Below are 18,079 nucleotides of genomic sequence, written 5' to 3'. Positions count from 1 at the left end.
CCGATTAATAGCTTTAATCTAATTTTTCTTTGATGGGGCACTTTCGAAATGTATCTGGTAAAATAATAAGTTTATCTCGTTCCTTCTTAAATTCTACCCCTTTACAGACATTTCAGCACATTCCATTCGCTTTGATCCCTCCCTCAATACCGACTTATTTTAGGGATTTTCATTGTAATTAATTTGAACTTAAACGCAAAAAAAAATTATTCAAATTACAGAGGAATTCGAATAGCAAAAAGTACTTTGTGTGAGCTTAGAAGCGAAAATTAGTTGTAATCATCGTAAAATAGTTCGAATAAGCCCACTGGCTTTGAATACAAAACCCCGAACCAAGTGCTTGTTCGGCCTGTACCTAACAATATTGATGACATTTGATGGACCCATATACAGGGATGATTCCAGCGACTATCGTTGAAGGGAAAAAAACTTATAATCATTAGAGTGGTTGAAGACATGAACATGGGAACCCGTTTTTGTGGTGCTGACACCCTAGCCCCCTTGGATCGCTCCTAGAAAAATACAGTTTGAATCGCAGACCTCTACAAAGGTAGTTTATATAAGGATCTATATCTATAAGGAGCACGCATTCATTAGTGGATGCAAGCAGCTTAAGAAAAATACAAATCATTTGACTCGTGCGATAATTCAATACGTACTCCCGACTATTCTCATATTATACATCCTAATAATTTCATCCTGGAAACATAACATAACAAGTATCATAATAGTATTTTGTATCTCCAAATAACTTTATCTTGTCTTACAGACACACGATGTTGTAGGAAGAGTACATTAACAATTTGCGTGCATCTAGTTTCTATCATATGTAACGCACAGGAAGTTAACTTCGAGAAATGATATTAAATTCTGTCTAACTCAGATGTCTAATACGTGCTTCAGGCACATTATATAATTCGAACGGAAACCGGAATTAATTATAATTTACTGGATTAAATTAAGTTTCGAATGATAATATTGCTGACACTAATTCGTGACTGATCTCTTTAAGTGAGTATAATCTCACTTTTTTTACATAATTCTAATTTGTATTTAATTTCATTTCATTATAATGGAAAGTAACGCATGGTACAACGATGTAAAAATAATAGATAACCAACTTGCCTTGATTCTCAAAAAACATCCGTGTTACGGTTGTAAAAATATTAATGACATTTTGCATCGTAAAAAGTGCAATTAAATAAAAACTTGCTTCATTTGCAACCTTCTATTGGACAGAATCGATCACGTGATGTATATTTTTCTAAAATTTGGGTTAGAAAAAAGTGTATTTTCCTATAGGCAGCCTCACAGAAGGAATTTTTTAATTAGATATTATTGTTCTATAAACATTCATCTGTTTATTTTGTATCAGGCAACCTTCATGCACTTTTCATTCGTTAGATATCGCACTTCAAATCACACATATATTTTTCAGATAACATCATTTTATGTGCGTTTATTTATCTAGATGAAGATTAAGTGGTATCAGGCCGATCCGCAGTCAATTTGTCTAAAGATTGGTACCTTTATCTTTTGAAAAAAATTCCAAAATTTGCAGTAAATAACAATTCAAATTTTCTATCAATTCAGTGGATGTCAAAAAGTGTGTAAAAATCTAGCTAAAAGCATAACACGCACTGCACACAGAGCTATTTAAAGGAGTGCTCATTTCAATAGGAAAACAATGGTTGTTCTCTTGGGAGAAGTGCCTTCTAGAGGTAGTTGGTTATCTATTATTTTTACATCGTTGCATGGTACTTATTCAGCAATTTTAAGTTCATCAAAAATTTTAGCGTGTCTTAAGTACCTAGGTAGAAATAGAAATATTTGGAAATTGAAATTTGAATTAAGGTAACATTATTTTTGAACTAACGACCCAATTATATCTACAGTCCCAGCATTGAAAAGAAAAATGAGAAAACAATACACACGACAGTGCCGTAGCAACTGGGGGGGGGGGGGGGCAAGTAATTTTTTCAAAAATGGTTATTTTGCAAAATGCAAATATTTCTTTTTTAATTTGTCATAATAGACCTTATCGGAGTTTTTTAATTTTAAAAAAAGCGATGCATTGTGGGATTGTTTCGAGTGTATTACAATAGAATTCCCTCGAGGAATTCCTAAGAGATTTCTATTGTAATACACTCGAAAAAATCCCGCAATGCATCGCTTTTTTAGAAATATTTTTTATCAAAAACTCCGATAAGGTCTATTGTCTTTTAAGTGCATGTTTTGAGTGTATTTTCAAGTAATGTAGAGCTCAAATTTTCAAAAATTCCCCCCCTCGGGCCAAACCCGCTGGCCCTCGCGGTGTCACTAAACTTCAACCCCCCCCCCAATATGAAAATAAATAAATTGACCAATACTGAGGCTGATCCATCATTATTAGCTTACCATCTTTCTAAAAAATAATAAATAGCAGAAATAACTTAACTCAGGGTTTATTAGGGTTAATGGTTTACCCCCAGGCTAAAGATTTTCTCTGCACTGTCCGTCTACCTAGGTGTCCTCATTTATTTGTATAACAGGAATTATACAAGTGCAAGGTGAAGCGGGAAAAACTCATAAAGAAATTATATATTTCATCTCCGCCGGAATAAGGGAAACCCAGTTTGTCTCAATACATAAAACGTGTGTTTTTTATTTCATTTTTTTTTTCCTATCTATTTTATAAATCAATTATTTTATACGTGCCATTGACATTATTGCTTGTTCTTCTGCCCGGAATTTCTATTTCCGGAAACTAGTAATCTATCAAATCTGGTGTCAAAAGCAATTTGGTCTTGATAGTGACCCTGGTGTTATCATTTTTGTTTTTAAGTCAAAGAAATGACTTCATATTTGGCATAGTCTTATTTAGGAGTTTTTGACAATTCTGTCTGTGACTATTTCTATTTATCCCCCCCCCTATGAACAGTAGGGTGGATTTAATTTTGCAGCCATTGTATAATATGGTAGATTCTCGGTAATTCAAAATTTTACTATTCAAATCTCTCTGTAATCCGAACAATCCACCTCGTTCAATTCATATTAGCAAGGTTAACTATAGTTTCAAGAAACTGACATCAATTTTATTTTCAAAGTGTACAAATTCAATGCTCTTATGAAACTAAAATTGATGTTTTCAAAATTAATCTTGAAAATGTTTGTCAAGATTTTAATGATAGCCACGAATACCTTGTTCTCGCCTGAATAAAGCTAACACATTATGTTATTCAAACAGCTTGCCACAGTTTGGACAGTTAAAATATTGCATATAGCTAGACGAAGTACCTCTTTTTCGCCCACTTTCAGATACCATTAAAGAACCATTATGTACTCTAATGTTTTTGCCAATGCCAGACTGTCTATCTTAGCATAGTTTAAAGATCATTGATAAATCTGTTTTACCAAAATGGCTTTCATATCAGTTTCCAACTATTGCACACAATATCGTTCCACAATCGTTCAAATATTATATGGAAGTTATGAGTGATTTTCGGACGTTGTTTATACATATTGTTGTTCGCCTTGTTTAAGTCATTTTATTATTTCACATCTTTAAACAGCTATTGTTTGGGCCTATTTAGATTTCGTCATGAAACTGCTCAAGAGTGCTAGCCTATTGGCCTAGAGTGTTATTGGCTTGAAATCCATTAAATTGGACGTTTCTTCTGTTAAAGCTCATACTGGGGCCTAGCGAGTAAATCAAAAGTGTCTTAGGTCCTAGTTAAGGTATCCACGTCAATGAACTTGATGTATAATTACCGCAAAAGCTTGCGTCAATAGACTTCTTCATTCTGACCAAACGACCGGATTTTTAAGACCTCAAAGATTGACTTTGTCATTTAAAATTTAAGTTGCCCCTGGATACTAAATAAACAGTAAACTTTGATAATTACCTTGTTAATAAATGGTCATTTAAGCGTCAGTAGGCTGGGTTTTTATGAGATTCTTACATTTCCGATATCCTGCGTTTGATGCGACTCGAAGCTTCCTCGATTCGTGCCGTCTGATTAAATATACAAATATTAAAGACAGGAAAACGTTAATTATTTGTCGATTTTAAAATATTTGTTACAATGATATTATAAGTGCTTAGTTTTTTTGCAATAACGCTGTGTTTGAGGTGTCGAAATCTTTTTCAAAGTTCTATTCAGCAAATTACGTGCGATTCAAAAATTGGAGCACGCGATTTGTAAGCAAATCTTAAATTAAACATTACTTATCATCGTTCGAATTGTTTCGTTCGAAAGAATAAACATGATTGCAAAATATATATCGAATTTTGAAACGCGATAAGTAGATATTATCACTCTTATAAGAAGCAAACTTACAGTGCGCATCACAGTTTAGCTTTTATGGAAATTTAACCTTTAAGGGCTCTGACCATAGTCAGAAAATTGATTTTAGTATCTGAACATAAAAGTTATGTTTTAGATTCTTTAACACTTTTAACAATAGAATTGCCCTTATAAATTGCTTTTTAATCAAACCCTTTAAGAGTAATTAAGAACTTAATTGCAAGAATGACGTTATGAACTTTAAAAAGACGTTAATAATATGTTGCATCACCTTCTTTTATAAAAAGTGCTAAGTTTTAATTGGTAATTAACCTTTTTGTTTCGAACTTTTTTCAAACTTTCCGGAAAGAATTGAACTATTTTAAAATTTTGCGGAAAAATTTTTCTAAAAAGATGTGTCAAAAAGTTATGACTGTTTTTGTAAGCAAAATCCAGATGAAAAATTGATGAAAAACCACTATTTTGAAGATTTCGGGACAAAGAAGCATTTACAAAAATTTTCCGCAAAAATTTTTACTGTTCGGTAAAAGATACACCATCTACTGCGAAAAATTTTTCAAAATGTTTTTTCTTCGCCGAAACTAAGCTCTTCAAAGTTGATATATACTCTTCCTCGCAAAAGTCTTCATTTTCTTCTTCGTCAAATTTTTTCAATGCAACTTTTGAATTTTCAGATTTAGGAATAGTTTTTCTAACAGAAAATGTATAACATGCCATAGTTTTGTTGGTTACATCAGTCAGAAAACACATTTTAAACACGGCAATTATGAAAAATTCACTATGGTCAGAGCCCTTAAGGACAGACTTTAGAAGATTTGTCGCTTTGTTGAAACGATGATAGATTCTGAATGACTGCAATGGTTACTCTTCTTCAGAGCTGAATGTAAGCTAAAAAGAATCGTTGTTTGTCGTCACAGTGTGATACTAATACACTGTGCTACTCGCTGTAATACAAACTGCATCAGTAATTCTACTACCATCCATTGCGTGATTAGTAACCAGTAGGTTTGACTGTTTCTAGGAAAGTTTTTGATAACTTTGATTGTCAAAGAAGGAAAGTTTATTGCCATAGCCATTAAGATATTGAATGGTGTATTTAACGGACCATCAACATTTCCGGTTCTCGATGGCATATGGATATTAAAGTTGAGGAAGACAATTATCAGTCTCGTTTTATACAGTTTGAAAAAAATGAAGGGTGGTGGAAACACGATAAATTCTAATGAATCATTCGATTATCATTGCCCTAGAGACATTTATTTATCGGGTATGGTCAGTCACATCTTAAAGGCTAATATCAGTCAAACTTGACGAAATTAATCGTAATAACGAGAGGATCGAAATTTGAGATTCCCTGATCAGACAGATGAGTGGAGTAAAATTGATTTAACAATTGCAACGCATAATGTATTTAAGGGTAAGAAGGTTTCAACATGTAAGCCTGAAAGATTCAATTTAAAAGCTAGAAGCAACGATCTGTGCAAAACAGCTTTAATTTTGCCAGGTATCTCAACTAAGAGACTTACCCGTGCAATGCTAGATGAGCGAAGTTCATAAGCTTAAAAACAGAGATATTTAAGATATCAATCAAAGTCAAAAATAGATGCAATTAATTAGAAATATTTCCAAGATATATATCACTTTTGGAAGGACATTGCATTGTAAATCTAATACTATTTTTCCTGTTCGATTGCGTCATTACGCTGAAAGCGTAGGCCCTAAATGTTGAAAAGAGAGTGGGTTTTTCATACTTAGTCTTTCCCATTTTACTATATTGCCGCAATTTCAATTGTCCCGTAATAGACTTCCTTTAAGCGCATTAGTGAAGCTTTGGGTAATTGGTAATTAACTATTAAAACCAAATAAACCAACAAATGATTTTCCTTCTATTTTGAATTTTGATTTGTCTTAATTAAGACCTCTTGAACCCTACTTGCAATTTCACAATTACAATTAAAACCTTTTTTATTAGAACATCTAAATTTGGGCTGAGCCTTGATCTGCTAGTTTTATTCTTAAATGTTCTTATTGGCATTCTTGAAATTAATTCACATGAATATACAGAATTACATATGAAGATTAGTCCTTAAGCCGAACAAATCTGCTCATTTTGAAAACTGGGAAAAAAATTACTGCAATCATGAAAATTTTTTATGAATTCAGATAATCTTGAACAAAATTGCCAAACTATGCAATTCTTCTATTACGATGTTCTTATGTTTTCCCAAATTTCAGCTTAATTTTTTTGAACTGGGTTCTAATGATAAAACGTGTACTTACTGTTTTTCGTCAGTTTCATTTAGCTATACAAACTAAGATCACCTTTAAGATCGCTTTTAACGAACGATGACATGTCAACGTTATGAAATTCCTGTACCCGATAAGGTTATAACCGTCATGAAAAGAACAATTTTACTTTCTCTTTCCAGAGCATTATTGGAAACTTGGATTTGGAGAAAACAATGACAGTCAATGATGAAGGAAACGACAACATTCTCTCATCAACATCAACTCATCTATCAACTTCAACAATATCTGATAGTCAATCACCATTATCACCAGGCGAGTTAAAGAAATTTGGGGAAGATGTTATTGGCAATTGTCCTGAAGGAGACGGAGATATCAAATCACCTACTGATGATAAAGATGAGATATCAAATGCTGTTAATTCTGTTTTGAATGGTAGGAACCTAATGTTGTTGTTGTTTTGTTTTGTTTTTTGAAATGAATCTCTTACACACCCCTTGTCAGTTGGGCTGTGACAAGGGAACCCTTCCCACTGGAAAGATTGGCAAAAATATCGCCCCCGGTGGAAAATTTTACTCTAATTTTTGTTTCCGCTGAAAATAATCAGATAAGCAAATCTTGACTGGAAATTATTGTGCTATTCTTTCCATTTCCACTAAGATACCCTATAATTTCAGCCCCACGGGGAAATGGACTTTGATTTATTCCTCATTCGAAATTTAATGTTAAAGATTACTCTCCAAAATAATCTCCACTAGAGATTTTTTTAGCTTGAAACAATAGAATTTCCATCCTTATTGAGGGGCGGGGTTTGTACTTTTACGGTGTGACGGTATTACGGGATTTGACGAAAAAAAAAGACGGGAAAACGGTATTTTAAAATCAGACGGTGACGGTATTTGGCCTTATTTTTTGTCATTATGCCGGTATTTGAGCCTGTACAAACCGGTGTGACGGTGTTATTGTTTTTTTCAATTTTCGGAATTCCGGGATTCAGCAAAAATTTTGACGGGAAAACGCTATTTCGAACCCCTACAAACCCTTATTGAGATTTCGATGATTCAAGAACTGTTCACTGATCTGTTTGAATTCTGTATTAGATTAGCCTTAAATATCATATATACCCGTCATCTAACAATCGCTCATTATCGGTATGAATTGTATAAATCCAATATCTCACAAGCACGTTCAAACTAAGGCTCGGAAGAGATTTACAGACATAATTTCAATCTACTTTCAGTTTCACTTATACGAGGAAATACACATTAAAAAACATGAAAAATAGATACTCAAGCGTCATGTTATAAGTTCCTGAGGGGCTTTGTCATCTTTTTACAATTGTTACCTATAATTCTGATACAAATTCAAATTTTCAAAATTTGGTATACCAATTCCATGTTTTCAACATTCATCTAACGTTAAGTGGATGTTACAAACGTTGCATGGACGTTTTATTGACTTCCAACGCCAGTTGGGGAAATTCTAAAATGTGGTATTACACTATTACCATACGGAAAAGAGTAATCAAGTACCCTATAATTTTAGAAAACCTATATACACTTCTCTCTAAGGTAAAAAAAAATCAATATAAATGTGTCTAAAGTACGTCAATCTTTGGCCTCCATTTAGAAAGTAGCAATATCAAATCTTTCCAAAAGAAATATTCAAGTCAAATATAATATGCCAGAGGACTGCAAGATGAGATTATCCTACAGACAGGAAACGATACTTTTGTTATAAAATATAATTTGGAATTTCTATATCCAAAGTGCTCACAGGAATTTACATAAAAGATCTTTCTTTAACCGAATGTTTATCATGGATCGAAGCATGGTCGTCAGGATGTTAAACGCCTTCTTTTAATATAATCTTTCAAAATCATCATATATCAATCATTATTACATTATTTTCCTTTCTTTATAATGCAAGAAATTCCAATTAGTAATTAACGTATCGGTGTTGCACGAAACACGTTAGAGAGACGTGCTTTAATGCATGGCTAGTATTCAATGCTATATAGGCGTCTCTTTTCAGTTTTATTCGACTTTTTGAATTCGGCACTTTCTTTATGCTCATTCCTAGAGCGTTGTCGGTTAATCAAATTCCCTTTTGTTTTTGGTCATTGACTATGAGTTGAACTATAATTTGGGGTTCTAGGTTTGTTGAATTACGGGTCTTGTTGTCTGATTGCTTGATATTAGACATTTAAAGGTCTCAAACTAAGGGATAAAGTCTATCTTTCGTGAATTTTGAGATACATACTTATCGACTGTCTCTGGGTTCATTAGCCTGTTCCAAAGTATTCGTGTTTTTGGTACATGATGATTTTTTGTTCTACGTAACTGCAGTAATCAGCTATATTTTACGAATTGAGATGTAAGCCCGGGGGGTTACTTGGGCAAAAAGGGGTATGGGAATGTGCTGTTGGTCAGGGTATCTTTTTTACCTCCACGAGTCCCAGGAAGAGTCGCAAAAATACCAAAATTGAAAAATCCCCTTGAAGGGTACCTTTTTTGGGGAATTAGGGGAAAAAGTGGATAACCTTATTAAAATTTTGGAATTTCAGTTCGATTCAGGTTTAAAGTTTTCAAAAAAGTGAGTCCAACACAAAGTCATTTTTTAAACCTCAGCAGCCCACCTCCGTCGGTCCGAAAGGGTCCCCGGATATAAGATAACAGCACAATGGAAAGGAGGCGAGCTACGCCGAGATGGTTTCTACAGTGTAGAAAAAAGATTGCACATTTAAAAGTGAAAGGAATTTTTTTTGAAACATTCGACGTTAAAAATGCTTGAAATTTAGAACTTAAGGTCTACAAGTTAACTCCGCCTTTTAGAATTTAAAATGCATTAATTAGCGACGAAAGTAAAAACAAGACATCATTAATTATCACTCAATGATATATTACACCTTTTATACCCGGATAATAACTGACAGGAATGATTTCCAGCTCAATTGTGTTTTTTCTAAATTCCAATTTTATTGCTTTGGTATATCGTGAGTGGGCGGGAAAAAATGCAAGCAAATCTAATAAATATGCCAGAAGATTGCTCAGACGCTATCAGACACTTGTATTTGGTTTGAGACTTAGCAGTAACAAGACAAAAGAACATGCTTAAGGCTGTTTTTAATGAACTTTGATTACTAATTGATGAAAGCTTATATGTATAGGGACTACAAATTGTATACAGTGTGCATACATTATTCAAAATAAAATCAACTGCCATAATTATTCTTGCACTGGATTTTTATCAAAGAGATATATGTTAGTTTGTTTTGTGTTCTTTTGGATCTATGCTCATCTCTTGTCCAATTGAGTCTGCTTTTCTGGATTGGCTGATGGCAGACAACTCGGAATCAAAGGATTCAAGTAAAGATTCAAAAAGTAAAAGATTTTAATAAATGTGGCGTTACTTTTTGGTGCAATAGGTTAATCACAATCATCTAATGTCACTAAAACGATCTTAGTTCAAGATTAGAGTCATGCAATGTTGCTTGAACTGGGTAGCGGGGAAGAATCTCATTTTTTTATTGAGCGCTTGATCGAGACCTAAAATCAATCGCATAATTATTATACTAGATTAATGTCTCTGACGTACTTTTTCCTTTTTAGAACGAACAGGGTTTTGCTCTGTTGATTACACTTGAAATTAAAGTGTAGAGCTAGAAAAAAGAGGGCTTTTTTTAACATCTAGACTCGGATAACTTGTAGAACTGTATCATGACAATCTGAAATAATTAATTATAATATCCATCTATTTCCAGGTTACGATTGGACCCTCGTACCAATGCCCGTTCGAACTGGACCCAATGGTCGTGCAGCACGTCGTCATGTTAAACGCCCCATGAATGCTTTTATGGTATGGGCGCAGGCCGCCCGCCGTAAACTGGCAGATCAATATCCACATTTGCATAATGCGGAACTGAGCAAAACATTAGGGCGTTTATGGCGAATGCTTAGTGAGGAGGAAAAGAAACCGTTTATGGATGAAGCGGAGAGACTTCGACTTCAACATAAGAAAGATCACCCTGACTATAAGTACCAACCAAGACGTAAAAAGCAGTCCAAAGATGGCTTGCCTGATAACAATGAACAGGAAATTACAGCTTCAGATTTACTCAGAGTTATCAAAGGAGACAAAGGTGCAACACTCACCAAACAGCGAACCGAGAGCACTTCCGATTATTCCGAAGGCCAAAGTCCACAAATGAGCCCCTACCCTGAATGTAGCCCAAAGTCTTCGTGCTCTTCCTCAAACCCCTTTAGCCCAAACGAAATCGGCAGCAACAAGAACAGTGATAATACAGGACAAACATCTGTAACGGAGCCAATAGACCTTCCAAACGTCTCTTTAGAATCAATGATCAAAAGCAACATCCAATGCATCGGTAGTAAACCAGCTATCAACGAGCTCGACATCCATTCGCTAGACCAATACTTGCCAACCACTGAAGGATTCAATTTCGAACAAAAGACAACACAATCGTCATCAACTAAAACCCAAGCAGTCTACAATAAGATGCCCTCATATCAATATCCATCAAGCATCACCAGAAATGAATATTCACCAACCTATTATCAAATGAACACCATTGATTCCCAAGTATCTGCATCATCAACCAGGCATTACCGCGCTTCAAACAGATACAATCCATACCAATACGACTCAACAAAATCTTACACCAATATGATGGGGGTTGACTGTAATAACCAAAATTTAAACTTCAACCAATATCCATCAACAAGTCCAACAATCAACACCAATATCCCAACAACATGTAAACAAGATAACTTTGTTTTAAGTGGTAACACTTCAACATGTTTATACAGTAATGTTTCGAATCATCAACAACATTATAACAACACGTTGCAACAACAACAGCAGAATGCAACAAATCTGCAACAACAAAACACAACAAATTATACTGACTGCTCTCTAGTAGGTGGATATACATCTTTCACAAACGCTCAACAGCAACGAACCTCACCTGTCAGCTCAAACCAACAAATTCAAAATCCAAACAATATTACAATCAATCAAAATGTCACAATTAATCAACAACAACAACATCAGCAACCAATTACATGTTGGCAATCTTCGATGTATACTGACTCTATTTATCCAAATTCTGGCGGATATAATAGACTGTAAAAGTGAAATAAACAGACTTTATACATACTTTCTAGTCTGGTGAATATTTTCACAGAAACGAAAAGCTCGAACAATAGATTAGATTGTTTTCAGTAATATACAATCTGACATTATTGATACAACATTTTGGTATGTAATATATGGCCCTTGTAAATTATTTTTTATTGTGACTGCTAAAAATAGACATTGACTGTCTATACACTTTATATAGATAGCCTCAAAGTACTTAATCATTATCATAAATGCAATTAGCTTGGTTTTTAGAGGTTATTTTTGAATAAAACACTTTTTTGAAATTGTAATTTAATGACCACAATATTCTTGATATTTTTTCTGGCTGGAATTAATTTTGTTTGTTTGTTTTTATCGTTTGTTTTGTATAGGTTATTGTGAAATAGCTTTTTTCTATTTGTTTGAAAAGTGCTAATAGAATATCTTAAAGATATTATTTTTGAAAATATGTTAATATTAAATCAAAATCCAATTTCTACGTATAATTTCCGAGGCCGATCCTTTGCTGTCTTATATTACCCTGAGTATCAGAGGTTAAGTTTTCAAAGAATATATTAACCTCTGAAAACCAATAATAGAAATTTTATCGCGCATGTGTCAATCTAATCACTATAGAAAGAATCAAAGATGGATGAAGAGTAAATATTACCATATTAATGTCTAGCAGACTGTATCAGTATGCAGTTTACTATTTAAAAATTCCCCAGAAACCTCCAAGTGTAATTGAAATGAGTTTATTTCGAAAGAAATATTTTACATGATCCCCAAATGTATAACAGTAATTACTAAACTTTTAATTATGGAAATGTCACTTTAAGGGGGTAGTCATATGAGAAATTTGAAATGTCATTTTTTAAACTTTTTGTTATATCTTGTGAAGTAGTAAATATTTTTCCGTGAAACTTTCCACAATTGTAGCACAACTATAAAGGATATGAAAAATTAAAAAAAAATTCTAAAAATAGCAAAGACGGGGGTAATATCGTCCAGGGGGTAAAAGCTATAAAAATATTGTGTCACCTTTTTAGGAAAAGCTAAGAAAGCTATTCAAAAATTTTTTTCTGGTGAAGGTTAATATTATGAAAGTCTCCAGAATGAGTGGAAAAATTTTTCAAAATTTCAAGCCAGGGGGTCTGGAACCTAAAATTTGTACTTTTTCAGTTTAAAAGTCAAAAAATGATTTTTTTGAAAAACTGCTTCATTCATCCTGAGGCTTACCATAATGGAAAACTTCCCTGAAAATTTCAAGTCAATAGCTTTTCTCAATCCTGAGAAAAGGCTGACAAGGTGCGCGAAAACCCACTAAAACGTGTTTTGAGAAAACGGCGCAGAAAGTTGAAAATAGAGGTTTTTCTCAATTTTTCTGCGATACATAGACCGTTTTACAAAATTTTTACTGTGGTTGACCAAAATGGATTGACACATAACTTTTAATGTTGAAAAGGTACTGGAAATACTAAAATAGTCCAAGTTTTTTTAAAAAAATGGTCTTCCACGTGCTCCGGGAATCTCCAAGTATTTTGCGTCAACTCTGCGTACAACGCGTAAACATGGCTTTAAAGTCAATAAAAGTGCATTTTCTCATCAAAAAACATATTGCCAACAAAATATATCATCCTTGTGCTCTCTCAAATCTGTTTATATCATTTACAGTTGAATTTCAGTGTTGATCTTAGGGAAACGTGTCTTCAGGTTGAACGTCAATCATGCATAAGTTTTACTCAATTTTCCAGGATTGCCTCTGGCGCCATGAGTGCCATGATTCATCAAAGACTAGATTTCCACTGGATTTAAAACTCATAATGGATACATCATTGAATGTGTTTTGTTCCTTGCTTCAAACTTTATTCAAAGTCTATAGTCCATCACTTTGAAAAGTTTTTTTCGATGTGTAAGTTTGACTGTTCGAAAACATCCGTTCGCAGAATCAAATTGTTGCTTTCACTCAAAATATAGGCTTCCAAAGCTTTCCCAGATGTGAGAAATGAAATGAAACATTCAATAATATCATAGTTCAATCCAAAACAATACATAAGCTCAGTTTCCATGTCAAAAACACAGCTGACTGCCTCCAAAATGTGAATGTTTTTGAAAATACCACTTCTTCGGTTACCATCTTTAATTACGTCATATTAAGAAATCCCGGGAAAAAAAGGCGGTATTGACTTAGACGCCCAAAAAGGGCGTAAAAAGAGCTTTCATTTGGTATGTCATGATGCTATGTTTAGAGCAGCCATACGGAAATGAGGCCCTAGCAACGGATACGATTTTCCGTTGCTAAGGAGAAAATTGTATATCAGGGCTCATAAGAAACCCAATATATCGGCAGATATTTATGCTACGGCCTTGAAATTTTCAGGGTATGTTCAGGAAGGATAAAGGATCCTAAAAAGCCCTAAATCCCGAAATTGATAAATTTTTCACCAATTTTCAAAATCTCATATGACTACCCCCTTAATTGAATCGAAATAATAGACAGACTTTATGTTATGATTCTCTAACACTGACTCTTTTTACAAAGCATTGATGACTTATTTTAGTTGTGTTTTGCACGACGGGAATAAAAATATCAACTTTGAATTTCATCCAAGATCTTGGATGATCGTCATGGTTACTTTTGTCTTCGTTGATTGCGCGCTGAATAGAATCTCGATTCGTCGGCACAGCGTAAATATATGATTTTGACATGTGCTATTCACGGTAGTCTTATATTCTAAAAAAGGGAGTTGGTCAGAATTTGTGGCCTCAGTACTCAAATTTTTTCAAGAAACCTTTTGACACAGTTTGACAGCGGCTTTCAAGGAATTTTTGAGATCACCTGCTACAAATTTTCAAAAAGGCTTTTTTCTAAATTTCTTTTAAAAGGGTAAACTTTACTGCTGCGCATTATCAATATTTTTGTCTTGTTAATTTTTTTACAGGATTGTTGTTTGAATTGCTTAACCATAGCAAGTTTAATTTTGCCTCCGATTAAACTTATGATCTTTCCCAAGGGCTTTCCGAGGAACCCAGAAGTTACCTGGCTTGCTTCAGTCAAAACCGAGAAGATCGTGGTTAATACGTCATCAATTTAAAGTGAATCCATGAACATATAGACGACTGGACATCCATCTCCTTTGTACTTTTGAAGATGACACTGCTAGCTTCGTTGCCGCCTCGTTAAAATCATCAAATGAAACAATAAATTGTGATGGTATACCTCTTGGAAATACCTTGCTAACAACCTCAAAACTTCGACAAAGTCTCTGTTGTTCTACAATGGAAGATATACGTCCAGTCGTTTATATGTTCATGGTGAATCTCAAGTCACGTTTCCCACAGTATGAATAGAGTTAAGGTCTATAATTACAAGGCCCCAGTGTAAAAAGGGCTGTAAAGTGTTTTCTCTTATAAACAGGGAGAAAAATATATATTTGGTTAATTTATTCGAAAACTTCGACCGAATATTACACTATATTTCTAATTTGATTTTTCTCAATCAATGTATTGATGTATGTTAGTTTTACTCCCCCTCCTCTTATGGTTCTTTTCTCCAAATATCTGCTTGTTAGAAAAGGTTTTCTTTCTTGTACACAAAGAAATATTGAAAATGATGGGACCTTTCATTTACAACATTTATATCAGTATTTTTGCGTGTGAAAATATGTTCAGCAAATTGAGGCTTTTTTACAGTGGTTTTGCTTTTGTTTTTACAACTTGATAGCCTGCTGAATGAAAAATTAATCCCGGTGAAGTTCTAGGCTCTAAGCCGGTGAACCTTTAGGAAGCCCAGTGAATTGGTTAGCGTGAATATGTACTTGAGGCAACGAACTGAGCTTTTAGAATGGCTAATTGTGATTTTTTTGTCTTAATTTCTGATAGGATTATCCTGATGAATATTTGAATACTTTTTTCGTTTTATATTCATTTTCTGAAGAAAAAAATCTTAATCAAAACTTTCTCTTGGTCCTCGATTCAATCAAAGACCCATTATAAAGTGTCGCAGCATTGTATAACTTATATTACAGTTCGAAAATGATTTGTTCAAAGAAAAAAGAGGAAAAAAGCATGACTATCAGGGGGGGGGGATATTCGCTGTTCCTATCACGGAATTTCGTTATTTGTAATCTTAGAAATTCTTAGACAAAACAACGGTACCGAAAAATTGGTAAAATGCATCCAACCAATATGAAAGTTTTTATAGTCTATTTCATCATCACTGTAACATCAGCAATCTACTTGACCGAGAATCCTATCCAAATCAGAGACGATCAAATGACTAGCGTTTATAGCATCCCTGGTACTAAAGCTCGTTCGAAAATCGAATGCACTTTACTGTGTATGAATAAGAAATTTAAAGCAGCTTTAATGGTAAATGGTACCAAATGTTACTGCTCAAACGAAGAAACATCTTGGTCACAACAAGAGAATGGTGCTACTAGCAGTACACTGATTAAGAAGGTTAGTCTATCTTCCTTTGTTGGTACCCCTGACAGTAGCGTAGACAAGATGTACCGAAACATTGCATTATTGTTTTGATTCTTTGACGCCACTTTTCTTTGTACAAAACTCTCTAAGAGATTCAGTGACGTAAAAAACTCGCCATGATTTTAGGTGCAAACCGGCCAGAGAAATCATAGTGGTAGATTAACAATCAGGATTGACAGGAGCTGGCTATGATCTGACCTGGTTGTTCAGCCAAAACATTCAAAAACCGCGTGAACTTTTAGCCAAAAAGCGAAAGCGATTGGGTTCTAATGTCTAAGTTTATGATAGATGTTTGTTTCTGTGCGATTGTCTTTCTTTAGCTAATCACCGCGCTAAAAAGCTCATTTTGACATTCATCCCTAATCTGGAAAGAAACAATCTCCCATTCTATGAACACTATTTGGCAAAAATCAGAGGATAGAGAAAGGAGCATACCTTTTTGACTTTCAAGTATCCTGAATTGGGTTTAAAAAAACTTTATTTCGTATAGTAGGAATAGACATTCTAATCATTTCATTTTTAGTTCTGTCTAGATGAAACAATTGAAAACGATGGTTCAAGTGAAGAAAAGCCAGCCAAGTCATGTAAATCTTTAAAAGCTTCTTATCCAAGTCTAGGCTCAGGATTCTATTGGATTCAAATGGATATACCAGTACAGGTATATTGTGACCAAGATTTTGATCAAGGTACAACCTTTATTTCCTTGTTTCTGTGCCTCAATGGAGCTCGATAATTACAAATCTATATATTAACGTTTAGGGAGGGGGTATAACTGAAACAATTTGGAACAACCCGCAATTTTAACCTGCAAATCGAGGGAGGGTAAAAGTGTGGATTTACCCTCGTTCTCAGTCAGTCAGGATCATGTTCTGTGCCTCAATGGAGCTCGCGAATAACAGATTTACATATTATTGTTTAGGGAGGGGGATAACTGAAACAATTTGGACCAACCCGCAATTTTGACCTGCGAATGGATTTACCCTCGTTCTCAGTCAGTCAGGATCATGAAGAAATTAGGTTTTAACTTAAAACTTTTTGATTTAGAATCAATCCTCGTATAATCATTTTCCTATTTATTTTCTTTGTTTTGCAGGTGGATGGATGTTAGCAACCAATTTCAGTATTTCACAATCAGAGCAATCAGCAGTTACCATTCCAACATACAGCCAAAATATGGCTGATCTCCTTAATGTCAATAATGGAAAATACATTGCTGACCCTCGAATGTTGACACAAATATCTCGTCATATTAATATTAAACAATTTCGTATTTATTGCATTAAAGATAGAATTGGTCACACACTTCATTTCAAAAGTCAGTTGAACCTATATGGTAAGTCATTTCGTGATTCAATTTTCGACTTTACAATCAAATGGCTTAACGCTACCTCAAAACCACAATGTACTCAATTCCTTCAAAAGTATCCAGAGGACAATTCCAACTTGATGGCTGACTGTAGTAGATGGACCATACCACACGATGAAGATATCAACTCTGGTAATACTTTGTATAGACATATTCTATACGTTGAAACAAATTATCATGTTCAGTTAATACCAGGTCGGATTGAATGTGACGACACGGAGCTTGTTGACGATAACAATAACGCAGGAATATGGCAATACTACGTCAGATGAATTTGAAAAAACCTCCAAACTCGAACCCAGTCTTGGATCGCTTTTTAATTGATTTTGATAGCGCTCACGAAGGGATTGTACCAGCGCTCGTGAGTAAAATCAAAAAGTGTTGAAAGTGGCTCTGGGTAAAAAATTGAAAAGTTTTTTTCATATTTTGAGATCACAGTACTCGATTAACACATGTTTATAAGAATGGTGTTATTCCATTAACTTTTTTGATAAAAATAATCCAAAAATATTCTTAGCTAAATGAACCTGAATGAACGGAGTTTCATTCC

The 18,079-nt window shown here is 34.2% G+C and overlaps 2 protein-coding genes across 5 annotated transcripts in view; both read left to right on the top strand.

Moving 5' to 3' along the window:
- Window positions 1–12,166, top strand: part of LOC136804637 (transcription factor Sox-9-B-like) — a 34,867-nt gene extending 22,701 nt beyond the window's left edge. For all 4 annotated transcript variants that reach the window (XM_067061240.1, XM_067061242.1, XM_067061241.1 and 1 more), the window contains exons 2-3: window positions 6,716–6,968; window positions 10,297–12,166. In XM_067061240.1, coding sequence (XP_066917341.1) covers window positions 6,716–6,968; window positions 10,297–11,684 — 1,641 coding nt within the window. In that variant the 3' untranslated portion in view covers window positions 11,685–12,166. The remainder of the gene's footprint in view (window positions 1–6,715; window positions 6,969–10,296) is intronic.
- A 3,687-nt stretch (window positions 12,167–15,853) lies between these two features.
- LOC136804636 (uncharacterized) lies at window positions 15,854–18,001 on the top strand. Its single transcript, XM_067061239.1, has 3 exons — window positions 15,854–16,136; window positions 16,687–16,849; window positions 17,257–18,001. The coding sequence occupies exons 1-3, from the start codon at window positions 15,864–15,866 to the stop codon at window positions 17,799–17,801; spliced, it is 981 nt and encodes a 326-aa protein (XP_066917340.1). The 5' UTR covers window positions 15,854–15,863; the 3' UTR covers window positions 17,802–18,001.
- Window positions 18,002–18,079: the final 78 nt, after the last annotated feature.

Source organism: Clytia hemisphaerica, unplaced genomic scaffold (genome assembly GCF_902728285.1).
Source record: "Clytia hemisphaerica strain Z4C2 unplaced genomic scaffold, Clytia hemisphaerica genome assembly, whole genome shotgun sequence".
Lineage (NCBI taxonomy): Eukaryota > Metazoa > Cnidaria > Hydrozoa > Leptothecata > Clytiidae > Clytia > Clytia hemisphaerica.
Note: the sequence above shows the minus strand (reverse complement) of the source record. Positions and strands in the feature narration are given on the sequence as shown.

Excerpts from the sequence above, each read along its gene's own strand:
- LOC136804636 (XM_067061239.1), top strand. The coding sequence starts at position 15,864 with ATGAAAGTTTTTATAGTCTATTTCATCATCACTGTAACATCAGCAATC. Across the intron at positions 16,137-16,686 it reads GCAGTACACTGATTAAGAAG|TTCTGTCTAGATGAAACAAT; the intron begins GTTAGTCTATCT and ends TTTCATTTTTAG. Across the intron at positions 16,850-17,256 it reads TGACCAAGATTTTGATCAAG|GTGGATGGATGTTAGCAACC; the intron begins GTACAACCTTTA and ends TTTGTTTTGCAG.